This window comes from Hemiscyllium ocellatum, chromosome 5 (genome assembly GCF_020745735.1).
Source record: "Hemiscyllium ocellatum isolate sHemOce1 chromosome 5, sHemOce1.pat.X.cur, whole genome shotgun sequence".
Lineage (NCBI taxonomy): Eukaryota > Metazoa > Chordata > Chondrichthyes > Orectolobiformes > Hemiscylliidae > Hemiscyllium > Hemiscyllium ocellatum.
The window spans coordinates 67505740-67520208 of NC_083405.1; the positions used below are offsets into that span (position 1 = coordinate 67505740).

Genomic DNA, 14469 nt, shown 5'->3' on the forward strand with positions numbered 1-14469 from the left:
TTTCCTCTGAGAGCTTTAGCTGTTTTGTACTCAAGATCATCTTATTGGTTAGAGTTTATGCACTCATCTGCATTAACATTTTCAGAACCTAATCCAATACGGCCGCCACCATACTGAAAAGCATTTTAGACAAAAATCACAAAAAAATGCTAGATGGTTTGAAGACATAGAACTGTGGCAAATGTATTTCAGTACAAATAAATTTGTGTGAGGACACCAACTGTGGATCTCGCAGGATAGAACCAATTCCTTTATAAGTGGTGAAAAGCTAGAGACAGTGAAGGTCCAAACACAGGTGGGTACATAGACAATTAAAATGTCTTGAAAAGGTCAGGAAAATAATCATAAAAGCCAATGGAATGCTGGCCTTGATATCTTCTTAAGAAAACAAATAGGTAGATATTATTCTTCAGATATATAAAGCACTAATCAAACCACATCAGGAGTACTGTGAGCACCACAACTTATGAAGGAAATAGAGAGCTTGGATGCAGTGCAGTGTAGATTCACCAGAATCGTTCCTCAACTCTACGGTTTAGATTATTAGAAAGATTGCACAGACAAGGGTTGTATTTTCTGGAATTCAGAAGATTATGAATTTGATCAAAGTGTTATGACTTTCAAGGAGCTTAAATAGAGGAATAGACAGAAAGAAAAGTTCTATTGATTAAGGAGTCTACATCTTGCAGATATTACCTGAAAATTAGAGCTAGGAATACAAAGACATAAATTAGGAATACACTCCTATACTCAAAGGGTGATAGAAATTTGGAACTCCCTTCTGCAAATGATAATGGATGCCAAATCGGATGTTAATTTTAAAACTAAGATTGATAGTCTGTTGTTAAGCAAAGATATCAAAACAATATGGGGAAAAGGTGCGTACATGGAATTAGGTCACAAGTTAGTCATTATCTCAATGAATGGCATATCACTCTGGAGGAGCTAAATTGAATAATCCTGTATCCGAGTTCCTACATTCCAGTGCAAGTGGAAAATTGCAATTATTGTCCTGTAGTGCTTTTTCAGTGTTATGTTGTGTAATGCAGCAGGGGGAACAGACCCAGTCCAAACTCATGTTATTTTTTATCTTTTTGGCATTCAGAAAGAAATCTTCCCAATAAAGGCTGGCCTCAACTCAGACTTTAGTGAGGAAAGCACAATGGTCAAATTCATAGCATTATCAATGCAAGTAACCCTTTGCCTTCTTTGATCCTTTAAACATCATTAATCTGATGCATGAATCATGTAATATTTATGAGTTGAAATATTACAGCAAACAGGGTCAAGAAAATACTTACCATACCATTTAGACTATAAAGTCATTAGACATAGGAGCAGAATGAGGCCATTTGGCCCCTTGAATCTGATCTGCCATTTGATCTAATATGTTTCTCAACCACATTTTCCTGTCTTTGCATCTGTTTCCCGTACCAATGAAGAACCTATCTATCTCTATGTTAAATACATTCAACAGCTTGGCCTCCACAGTCCTCTGTGGCAGTGAGTTCCACAGAAACACCACCAAGATATTCCTCATCATCTTAGTACTAAAGGGTTGTCCCTTCACTCGGTTGCTTTGTCCTCAGGTCCTAGTCTTTTCTACTAGTGGAAACATCTTCTTCACATCCACTTTATCCAGACCTCTTAGTATTCTGTAAGTTTCATTAAGATCCCTTCTCATTGTTCTAAACTCCTTTGTGTATAGACCCAAAGTCCTCAACTGATCTTCAAGTGACAAGCCCAACATCCCTGAAATCATTCTTGCCAACCTCCAACACCAGCACATCTTCCCTTCGATATGGGGCCCAAATCTGCTCACAATATTCTAAATACCATCTGATCAGAGTCTTATACAGCCTCAGCAGTACATTTATGTTCTTGTATTACAGCCCTCTTGAAATTTATGCTAACATTGAATTTGCCTTCATGACTGCCAACTTAACCTGCATGTTATCTTTAAAAGAATCCTGAAAAAGAGTTCTATGTCCCGTTGTGTTTCATATTTCTGAAAGCTTTCCCCATTTAGAAAATATTCCATACCTCTATTCTTCCTAAAAAATGCATAACCTCACACCTTCTCACATTCTAAATAATCTAACACCTCTTTGATCACTCTTCCATCCTGTTCAGCCTCCCCACTTCCTCAACACTATCTGCTCTTCCACTTACCTTTGTGTCATCTGCAAACTTTGCAACAATTCCCTCAGTTCCTTTGTCCACATCATTAGTGCATTATGCAAATAGTTGTGGTCCCAACACAGACCCTGCAGAATTCCACTCGTCATTGGCTACCATTCTGCGAACAATCTCTTTATCCCCATTCTCTGTTTTCGGCCAGTCAGCCAATCCTCTATCCATGCCAGTACCTTGTCCTTAACATCATGGACTCTTACCATATTTAGCAGCCTCATGTGTGACATACTGTCAAGTCCTTCTTGAAATCACAATAAATCACGTCCTTTGTCTAACTTGAATTCGAACTGATTTATCTGGCATGGCTTCCCCTGTATGAAGCCACATTGACTCAACTGTATTTTACCATGAGAAAGTGAGGACTGCAGATGCTGGAGATCAGAGCTGAAAAATGTGTTGCTGGAAAAGCGCAGCAAGTCAGGCAGCATCCAAGGAGCAGGAGAATCGACGTTTCGGGCATAAGCCATGAAGAAGGGCTTATGCCCGAAACATCGATTCTCCTGCCCCTTGGATGCTGCCTGACCTGCTGCGCTTTTCCAGCAACACATTTTTCAGCTCTATTTCATCACGCATTGCCAAGTACTCCACAATTTCATCCTTCATAATGGACTGTGAAATCTTATCAATGACTGAGGTCAGGTTAATTGGCCTATGGTTTCCTGTCATCTGCCTCCCTCCCTTCTGAAATAGGGGTGTTATCTTAGCCATTTTCCAGGCCTCTGCAATGCTGCTTAATTCCAATGATTCCTGAATGATCACAACCAATGCCTCTACAATCTCCTTCAGAACTCTGGGATAAGTCCAGCCAGTTCAGTGATTTGATCACCTTCTGACCTTTTTGCTTTCTCAGCATCTTCTCCATAAGTGATGGTCATTACATTCACCTTTGGCCCTGACTCTCTCGAACTTTTGGTGTGGTGCTGGTGTCTTTCGCTATGGAAACTGATGCAAAGTAGCTGGTCAGTTTCTCTGCCTTTTTTTTGTTCCCCATTACTACTTCTCCAGACTTATTTCCAAACAATCTAATGTCCACTTTTGCCTCTCTTATCTTTTAGTTCTAAAAAACAAAATCTTGCAATCTTCTTTTATATTATGAGATTATTTATTCTCAGATTTCATCTTCTCCCCCATTATTATCTTTTTATTTATCCTCTGCTGGTTTGTAAAGGTTTCCTACTTCTCTTGTTTCCTACTAATCTTCACCACATATTTCCAAAAGTTTTCCCCATTTAGAAAATATTCCATACCTCTATTCTTCCTAAAAAATGCATAACCTCACACCTTCTCACATTCTAAATAATCTAACACCTCTTTGATCACTCTTCCATCCTGTTCAGCCTCCCCACTTCCTCAACACTATCAGCTCCTCCATTTATCTTTGTGTCATCTGCAAACTTTGCAACAATTCCCTCAGTTCCTTTGTTTTGCTTTTGTTTTGCTTTTACACTGTCCCTGACTTCCCCTGTCGGCCATAGTTGCCTCACCGTTCCGTTGTATGTTTCTTCTTCCTTGGAATAATTTTTGCTCTGCCTCCTGAATTACCCCCAGAAACATGTGCCGTTGCTGTTCCACTGTCATCCCTGCTGGAATCCCCTTCCAATAAACTCCAGCCAGGTCCTCCCTCATGTCTTTGTAGTTACCCTGGCACAACTACAATACTATTACATCTGATTCCAGCTTTTCCCTCACAAACTTCAGGGTGACTTCTATCATATCATGGTCACTGTCCCTTAGCGGTTCCTTTACCTTAGGCTTTCTAAGTCTGTATCAATATACATCATAATGTTTTATAATTTTCTTTGTAATTCTTAATAATATTTCATCAAATGAACAAACAACCAAACTGTAAATGATATAAAAAACACAAGTTCCAAAGTTTGCTATTTGTTGAAGGAAAGTTGGAAATGGCTGACGAAAATCAAGAAATACTCAATGTGAACAAACGATTGCCTTGTTAAGACTACAGAAGACAGAATACTTTTCAGAGGACCTACATTCAGGCTTCGATTCACCATGTTCAGTAATTTCAGGCACCATGTTAGTGAAATCATACTCTGGTGACATTCCTGGTTGGTTGACAATCTCACTGTCTGCAGAAGGTGGGTATGGTGGGGGAGGAGGAATCGTTAACTGGGGTGGACTACGTAGTTTGCCTGACACTGGCGATGCACCTCTTGGAGGCTTAAATGGCACCTGACGTCCAGCAATACCTAGATAGGGGATCAAGTAGGGTAATAAGTATGTCTGGGACATAAAACTGAAAGCCATATTATCTGATAGGTACTTTAACACAAACAGATGAAAAGCTAAAATAGCAATAATTAAAAATATCGCACATCTGAAGCTCTCAGCAACACTGAAAGTTAGCCATAATATAGGTATAGTATCATAACAATGATTTCATTGCAACTAAGTTATACACAAGTCATGCTATGTACAACTGTTTCAAGAAAAATCCAGTCTGTCATGAGTTTAGTTATTGATTAAATAGGAACTAGAAAGATATGTTAGCTACAGCCTTGAGTTTAATCCCTCATTTCAGTATGCTTTCATGATGAATTGCATAACTTCTCCCTCTTTGACTCTTTTGCTGATAGCAACTTTCACTGTTCCAGTTAATCTAATCATCAACTTGAAAAAAAGCACAGTGTTGTGTTAGTTCCCCTGCAACCTTTTGGACTCAACATCAATTTAATAATTTCAGATCATAAACTCCATCTTCACTTTTTTACATTGTAACATCAATAATGATTCTGCATTTTTCCATTTCTGAAACAATGGAATCATCCTCTGTTATTGTTTTGCTTGTTCTATAAAGATCACATTTGGCCAGCACCATCATCCTGTACGTCAACTAATCCTTCCTGTCTTCCACCTTTTCAAAAACATCTCCTTTTGTCCTTCCCTCATCTCTCCTCTTATCCTGCCCTTACACTTCTTAAACATATAAAATATCTTAGGCAAATTCTGCAAGTTCTGAAACCTTAACATTGAACGGAATCTTACTTTTTTTGGCTAAGTGTCAGTTTTGTTGAGTTTCACCAAAGGTTGGTCTTCAAGAGGCCTTTTGAGAACTCATATTTCATCTCTCCAAATGTGTCTCATTAACTACCTACTCTACACACTTCTCAGCCCATTATCCACTCACCATTCCCAGAACAACTTGCCACTCACCAGATACCTGTTTGAAAGATCAGCATCCCTTAAACTTGTGACATCTTTAAAGATGCCATGCACCCAGACAAGTGTTGGCATTTTGTATTGCCCTGCACTGACAATGCAATGGCACAGCAGGCACAAAGCCATGGTAATCAAGGCACATAACCATCAGGGCTGAGACTCCCTCGCACTTTAAACTCCATTCTCTCATCCCATCCCAAATGAACTGAGGACTGGCCCTATGTACCTTCCAACACTATTATTTAGTTGCATTCACCGACAATGTGTTTGCCACACTGACAGCTAGCACATGTTATAGCTTCTGTAAGGGAGTGAGTTCTACAACTGACTTAGTGACAGTAAAGAACAGCAATGTTCTTCCAAGTCAGGGTAATGTGTGGCTTGGAGAGGAAATCTGCAGACGGTGGTGATTCCATGCATTTGCTGCCTGGGTCCTTCGAGGTAATAGTGGCCATCGGTTCAGAGGATGCTGAAACCATGTTAATTACTCCAGTCAGGAATTAAGTTCTCACCGAAGAATTCCCAGCATCTTATCTGCCCCTGCAGACATAGTATTTATACAGCTGGTACAAGTCAATTTCCTGTCAATGGTAACCTCCACGATCGTGATATTGGATATTCATTGACGGTGATACCATTTAACATGAAAGGATGATGGTTGATCTAATCGTTGTCTGACAGTTGTGGGGTGTGAATTTTAGTTGGCACTTATCAGCCCAAGCCTCGATGTTGTCCAGTTCTTGCAGCATATCTTCAACATGAGCTCCTTTATTAGGAGAACTACAGATGCTGGAGATTAAGAGTCAAGAGTGTAGTACTGGAAAAGCACAGCAGGTCAGGCAGCATCCAAGGAACAGAAAAATCAACATTGCAAGAAAAAGCCCTTCATCAAGAATGAGGCTCTGATGAAGGGCTTTTGCCCAAATCATCAATTCGCCTGCTATTCGGACGCTGCATGACCTGCTGTGCTTTTCCAGCACTACACTTTCAACCCACGTGGTCCTTTATTGCATAAGAAATCATGAATGTTGCTGAACATTGTGCAAATATTAGTAAACATCTCCACTGCTGACCTTATGATGGAAGGAAGCAGCTAGATATTACTGGATCTAGGATATTGCCTTGAAGAATTCCTACAGTGATATTCTGAGTTGGAGATGACTGACTTCCTACAATTAAAACCATTTTCATTTGTGCTATGTATGCTTGCTTGAATTATCCATCCTGATACCTCTTCATTTAAGAAGCAAGAAGCCAGGATTCCCTGATGCTACATTAAATCAAATCCTGCCATGACATGTCATCTCACCTCTGAAGTTCAGATCTTTTGTCCATGTCTGGACAAAGGTTGTAATTAGGTCTGGGGCTGAGTAGCTGGCAGAACTTGAACTGAGTGTCAGTGAGAAGGTTATTGCTGACTAAGTGCTGCTCGATGGTACTGTTGACAACCCCTTCTATCATTTTGCTGATGATCGCAGTTCAACTTGTCAGGTTTTAAATGGCTAGAATGTATTTGTCCCACTTTTTGTAAACAGACAAACCTGGGTAATTTTCCACATTGTCAGATTTATGCCAGAATTATAGCTGTACTGGAAGTTTGGCGAAGGATGTGGTTAGTTCTAGAGTATCAGTGACATAATGTTGTCTGGGCTTTCACACTAACCAGTACCCTCAGTCATTTCCTGATAACTCTAATACTGGGAGCCAGGAGTAGGTTAAGATCATCATCCACTCAGCACTTCTGGGTAAAGATATATGCAGATGTATCAGTCTTCTCTTTTGTGTTTATGTGCTGGGTTACCCCAATTTTGAGGAATAGTCATAGTTCTAGAGTTTCCTAATCCTGTTAAGTGTTGAACTGTCCACTGCCAATCAGGACTGAATGAGGCAGGACTGTGGAGGCACCAAGGTGGTAAGTAATAATCAGGATGCGGGGGTTTCCTTCAACATTTTGCTGATGCCATGAGATTCATGGGATCGAGGGTCAATATAAGCACTCCAAAAGCAAATCCTCCATGACTGTAAATTATTGTACAATACATCTGGTGAGTTGCTTTGCTGGTGGGACATTCCAGGGATGTTTATAGTTGTGTGTAGGATAAAACTTCAGAATCATACCTTTAACTTAATTTCAGATAGTTGCTTCACTAACCTGCAGGACAGATCTCAAAACTTTAGAACAAGCCCACATATGTTGAGAAAGAGAACTTTGAAAGTCAATATGGAGTCTGCTGTGGAAATTTCCATTCCCTAGGTCAGTGCCAGGCAATCTCTTTCAGCATTAAATGGTCAACGTCAAGTGGTCAAGATGTTTCCTTCCTTGCTTCAGAACTTTGAGAAGCTTTTCACATAATTGTTTGACCTGTTGGGCCATTCAGAGTGTTGTGAGGCCAGAGCAGGTAAGGATGGGTGATTTCCTTTCACAATCTGGTATTTCTGTGCATCAAAAATGACTGCATGCTCCTCTTTAGGCTAGCATTTTAATTGCAGACATTTAAAATGTTATTCAAATTTGTGCATCTATCATGATGACAGTCAAACCCTATCCCCCCAGAGCAATTATCCTGCAGTTTTGGATTTATAATTCAGTAACAACACTACAATGCCACTGTCTCCCATGTCAGTGACTTGATCATCAAATATACAGCTTTTGTGAACCACATTCCAAAATTTCAGACACTGCAAAATAACTAGTTTATTATTCATGTTAATGGTTGATGTATTAGTTAAAGGTAGGAGTATGTACAACTGAGTCACAAAGAATTTTACTTCAGTGAAATTTTCAGAAATTAAAACAAGCTGACCAATTCCCTTTTTAGATCTTACATGCTAATAATTCTATATCTATTACCTTTGTCTTTCTGTCCCAGTAACTAGAGTTAAGCCATGTACTGAAAAAAAGTGTTCAAAATCCAAACCGAATGAATGAATCATTGCCACCTACCAAAAGTATTGTTCCTTTCAAATTCTGTTCCGTCTAATTTATTTGGTATACGAGATGGTGGGGCTGGAGCACGTCGTTTCTTCTGCATAGAATTTTGGGTTTCAGCACCAGGCTACACATAAAGAAAAAGTAACATTAGATACTCTTACACGTGTTTGGGCCAGTTTTCAATTCATATATCCAATTTTATTCCTACTCTCAACTTGATAATATCAGTGAAGTTTTTTTACAAAAACAGAACAGGCTTTACATTTATAATTCACTGAGTAATAAATGTTATTAAGCAGTTATAATTTTTTTTCACCTGAAAAGACGTAGAGTGAAAATATAATGTAGTTATATAGCAGTTGTTTTGATCAAGTAGTAACCCTATCGCCCAGAGTAACACACCAGTGACAAGAATTTAATTCCCACTTTGGTAGCTGATAGAACTTGACGAGAAAGTCTGGAATGAAGAAGTTATTTGCAAAAATAATGACTACAGCTTGTTGTAAAAATCTACCATCCTGGCTTGATTATTTTAATTCAGACCTGCTGCAATTTAGTTGATTCTTAACTACCTTCTCAAAAGGCCTGGCAAGCCAATCAGTTTCATCAAACAGATACAGAAAAGTTGAATATGAACAAAAGAGGACGAACCACCCAGCTTGACAAAAGAACTACAATGAATAAAGTCACACTTTAACCCGCTGACAAACCAACATCTGGAGACTTGTGTCAAAAGTTGGAAGTGTCTCCTTGCCGAGCCAAACAATAGCCTGACATAAAGATACACCTTATAGCCAATGTCCCAGGTTCCCCACCACCATTCTTGGATATATCTATTAGGGTGAAGATCAGTGGAATAGGACAGCAAGGGCTGCAGCAATTAAAAAAGCAGCCTACAATCACCCTGTCCAAGCTAATTAAACACTAGCCTAGCCAGTGACAGGGTAAGACAGAACTAAGAGAAACATTCAAGATAGCTCAACCACACCCTAGCTGTTCGAGATGCACAATGAGCCCGTAGCAAGTGGACTGCCTTGGTCCAAATATAAACAAAAGAGGTGCATGACAATGTCTGCTTTTGACATCAAGACATTTAAGAACATATAAATAAACATTCAAATAAGGAGTAAGAGTGAGTCATTTAGCCTTTCAAGCCTACTTTGCCATTCAATGAGATAATGGTTTGTCAGACTCTAAACTCAAGTCAGCATTCCTGCCTTCCTTGATTAATTTTAAACACTTTGTATGACAAGAATCTACATCTGTCTTAAAAATATTTGAAGGACTCTGCTTCCACCACCTTTTCAGAGAGTAAGCTATAAAGAGAGTTGTGAGAGAAAATAATTTGCCTCATTTCTGTTATAAATTAGTGACCGTGATTTTTAAACAGTGAGAGTTCTGGATTCTCCCATGAAAAGAAACACTGCCTTTTACATCTACCCTGTCAAGATTTTTCAGGACTTTGTATGTTTCAATCAATTGTTTCATGCTCTGTGATGGCAGGACTGATGTATGAAGAAACACTAGATTGGTTGGGTCTGTATTTACTGGAGTTTAAAGAATGTGAGGTAATCTCATCTATAAAATTCTAACAGGACTAGGCAGGTTAAATGCAGAAAGAACATTCCCAATGACCAGGGAATCCAGAAACAGAACTCATTGATTAAAGATAGACAGTAGGCCATTTAAGAATGAGATGAGGAGGAATTTCTTCACCCGGAATGGTGAGTTTGTAGAATTCTCTGTCACAGAAAGTGGTTGTGGTCAAAACAATGAGTATTCTCAGGAGAAGTCAGGGTAAGAGGATCAAAGGATATAGGGAGGAAGTGGGAACAGGGTACTGAGTTGGATGATCAGCTCTGGTCATACTGAATGGCAGAGCAGGCTCTAACGGCTAATTGGCCTGATCCACCTCCTATTTTTGATGTTTCCATGTTTCTTTTCAACACCAGCGAGTAAACGCCTAACCTGTATAATCTCTCCTCAGAAAGCAATCTGCTCATTATTAGTTTAGTAAGAAATGGAGCCTTGAGAATGCAGAGAAATAAACATTCATGTTTAAAACCAGTTCTAATTACAGATGAGAAGGTTCTGGGTGTCTCAGGGAATATAAAGGTGGATAAATCTCCAGGACCTGATTTAAACTTGGGGAAAGTAGGGGCAAAAATTGCAAGACCCCTAGCAGAAATATCTGCATAATCTATAACTACAGGTGAGGTGCCTAATGGCTGGAGGGTGGCTAATGTCATACCTGTTTAAGAAAGGTTGTAAGGAGAAACCAGGGAACTATAGACCTGTATGTCATTCTTTGGTTGTAGGTAAATTGTTGGATTTGATTATAAAATATGAGACTTATGTATGTTTAGCGGGGCAGAAATTGATTAGGGACAGTCAGCAATGGTTTTGTGTGAGGAAAATCATATCTCGCGAACTTGATGAGTTTTTTGAGCAAGTTACCAAAAGCATTGATGATGGCAGAGAGCAGCAGACATTGATTATTTGGATTTTAGTAAAACCTTGGACAAGGTTCTGCATGGTAGACTAATTAATAAAATCAGATCATATGGGATTCAGGGTGAGCTTGCCAATTGAATACATAATTGGCTTTATGGCTGGAAACAGAGCAGTGGATGTTTGCTTTTTGGACTGGAGGCCTGTAACCAGCGGTGTTCCACACAGATTGATTCCAGGTTTTCCGTTGTTTGTCATTTGAATAATTGATTTGGAGGAGAGGGAAAAAGGCATGTTTAGTAGGTTTGTGGATGACATGAAAATTGGTGGCAAAGTAGACGGTGAAGGAGCTTTTCTAAGATTACAAACAGATTTCAACCAATGGGTCAATGGGCTGAAAAATGGCAGATAGAGATCAATCTGGATAAATGTCATATTGCATTTTGATACAACAAACAAGAATAGGGCTTATACAATTAATAGTAGGGCCTCAGGTAGTGCTGTAGAACAGAGAGACCTAAGGATGCAGGTACGTAATTTTTTAAAGTTTGCATCACATATAGACAGGGTTGTTAAAAATATGTTTGGCTTGCCTTCATTGCTCAGTCCTTTGAGTCTAAGAGTTGGGAAGTCATGTTGAGGTTGTGCAGGACAATCAACTCTCCTGCTCCTTGGATGCTGCCTGGCCTGCTGTGCCTTTCCAGCACCACACTTTTTGACTCAGGAAATTGTTGAGGCCTCTTCTGAAAACTATGTCAGTTCTGGTGGCCCAGTTATTGGAAGGCTATTATTAAGCTGGAGAGGGTTCAGGAAAGATATACCAGAATGTTACCAGGTATGAAAAGTGTGAGTTATAAAGAAAGGCTGAATAGGCTAGAACTTTTTTCACTGGAATGTAGGAGATTGAGAGGCAACCTAATATAAGTTTATAAAATAACGAGGAGTATAGGTAGAGTTAATGGTAGTTGTTTTTTCCCTAGGGTGGGGGTTTTCAAGAGAAGGGGGCAAATTTTTAAGGTGAGAGGAGAGAGATTTAAAAACGAAATGAGGGGAAACTTGTTGTTAACGCAGAGTGATTCACGTATGGAATGAACTTCCTGAGGAAGTGATGGATGTGGGTATGATTACTTCATTTAAAAGACAGTTAGATAGGTATACAAATAGGAAAGGTTTGAAGGGATATGGGCCAGGAGCAGGCAGGTGCGACTAGTTTAGTTTGGGATTATGTTTGGTATTGACTGATTGGACCAAAGGGTCTGCTTCCATGTTGTATGACTCTAGGACTCTGAATGACCTCCAATGCAATTAAGTGACCTTGTAAAGGTCCCTTATTAAGACGACCAATGTAGTGAACGGAACGCCAGATTCAATCTCACCACACTTTGTCTAACTAAAGCATAAGATCTGTATTTTTGTATTAAATTTCACCTTGTTATAAAAAATAACATTCTATTAGCTTTTGCTAATTACTTGCTGTACCTTCATAATAAGTTGAAAGTATTATAACACTTCTTCCACAAACTTTCTGACAATCACAGACAGACAAAAACAAAATGGTGTTGTGGTGGAGGGAAAACTCAAATAGCAGCTCAATGGCTCCTGTCCACAGGGTTCACTGAGATGATCTTTTTAGCTTGACAGGCCTTGCTGCTCCTCGATCTCTCTTCTCCGGGTTCTAACACTTGCTTGCATGAGGCACAGAGCAAGTTTTGGAAAGGGGGGGGTTCACAAATTATAAGTCTCCAATTTATTGGTTAAAAAGTATCTTACAGCAAATGCCAGGGGAAAATAAACTAGCTTTCTTCAGGTTTTAGGTATTTTTTACTGCAGACAGAAAGGCAATAACTCCCTTTTCAGAGTTCCAAAGGTTTCTGGCTATACCATTCTCACCTACAAGTTGTTCAACTACATGGGATCCAATCATATAATTGCTGGCAGGCAGAAGGTCTTTGTTCAAAATTGGTCACCACTCAACAGACCAATCAGCCACTTGATGCCAGCTGAATTTCACTTTGTCCACACTCCTTGGTGCCATCTCATCTACAGTAACCTCCTCCCGCTGTGTGAACAAACAGCACTTTAAATAGCATTTAAAATATATGTGGGTGACTTACTTTTAAAAAGTCCATTAATCCTTACCTTAATATATATTTTTTAAAACAGTCCTTTTCCAATTTCTGTCCAAGATCAAAAATACCGAAAAACAGAAACAAGTCTTTAAGCTTTGTCTTGCGCATGCAGTTGGTATAGTACCTTAATGAATACTGAACAGATGTCTGAACCCTAGCATCTGGCCTCATGCTCTTTGTTGCAGGGAACAATATCAATTCACTTTACTACACTGTCACCTCCTATCCTTACATTCCTTTATACACCCTTTTCTTGAATGGCCTCCTGTACCACAGTGCCATGGGCAGTTAGCTCATTCACCTACAGTCCTCAATCTCACCCAGACAAGCTTAAAACACCTCAAACCTGTTGGACAATTGCAAAGGATGAAGTTCTATGGTCTTGCCCAATGCATTTCCTTACCTGTCTTAGTCACAGTCACACTTTTCTGGTCCTAAACACTGACCAAATCAGACAACCAACTGTAACTATGTCGTTGTGGTTCTGCTCGCCGAGCTGGAAGTTTTTGCTGCAAACGTTTCGTTCCCTGGCTAGGGAACATCATCAGTGCTATTGGAGCCTCGTGTGAAGCGCTGCTTTGATGTTTCTTCCGGTATTTATATTGGTTTGTTCTTGCCGCTTCCGGGTGTCAGTTTCAGCTGCAGTGATTTGTATGTGGGGTCCAGGTCGATGTGTCTGTTGATGGATGTTTTTGCCGTTTCCGGGTGTCAGTTTCAGCTGTAGTGGTTTGTATATGGTGTCCAGGTCAATGTGTCTGTTGATGGAGTTTGGGGATGAATGCCATGCTTCTAGGAATTCTCTGGCTGTTCTCTGTCTGGCTTGTCCTATGATAGTGGTGTTTTCCCAGTCAAATTCATGTTGCTGGTTGTCTGAGTGTATGGCTACTAGAGATAGCTGATCGTGTCGTTTTGTGGCTAGCTGATGTTCATGGATGCGGATTGTTAGCTGTCTTCCTGTTTGTCCTATATAGTGTTTTGTGCAGTCCTTGCATGGTATTTTGTAAACTACGTTAGTTTGGCTCATGCTGGGTATTGGGTCCTTTGTTCTAGTGAGTTGTTGTCTGAGCGTGGATGTTGGCTTGTGTGCTGTTATGAGTCCTAAGGGTCGCAGTAGTCTGGCTGTCAGTTCTGAGACGCTCCTGACGTATGGTAGAGTGGCTAGTCCTTTTGGTTGTGGCTTTGTCCTTGTACAAAGAATTCAGTTGGCTTTCCCCTCCCTGACGTTTTGCAGTGTCAGTAGTTCAGCTTCCAGCTCATGAAGTCTGAGATAAAGCTGCTCAAACTTAAATACTTGTTGCAGATGTATGTGTCCTGGACCAATCCAGTAAAGTCCCACATGTTGCAACTGTGACACATTACATGTCTTGCCATCTTTAATATTTTCTAAGAGGCTACTGAAGTATTGTTTTCATCTTTATGTTGAATTCTGTTTGCTGTATATGCCATGGAGGAGCCCATGCATAATTGAATCAGGATGAATGCTCTCCACTGACTGGAGTGAAATCAAGCACCAAGGAAGATGGTTGTAATTGTTGCAGACTAATTATCTCAGCCTCAAAACATTGTTCCTGGAATCCATCA

At 39.8% G+C, this 14469-nt stretch overlaps 1 protein-coding gene across 7 annotated transcripts in view; it reads right to left on the minus strand.

Annotated features, from left to right (window-relative positions):
* cobl (cordon-bleu WH2 repeat protein) overlaps positions 1-14469 on the minus strand; it is a 352002-nt gene that overhangs the window by 106208 nt on the left and 231325 nt on the right. For 6 of the 7 annotated variants that reach the window (XR_009644700.1, XM_060824844.1, XM_060824841.1 and 3 more), the window contains 2 exons: positions 8321-8432; positions 4191-4406 (listed from right to left, as the gene is read on the minus strand). Coding sequence is in view for 6 of the 7 variants with exons in the window: in XM_060824844.1 (XP_060680827.1) it covers positions 4191-4406; positions 8321-8432 (328 nt within the window). In the remaining variant the exon portion in view is untranslated. The remainder of the gene's footprint in view (positions 1-4190; positions 4407-8320; positions 8433-14469) is intronic. The other variant, XM_060824845.1, reaches the window with a different exon arrangement.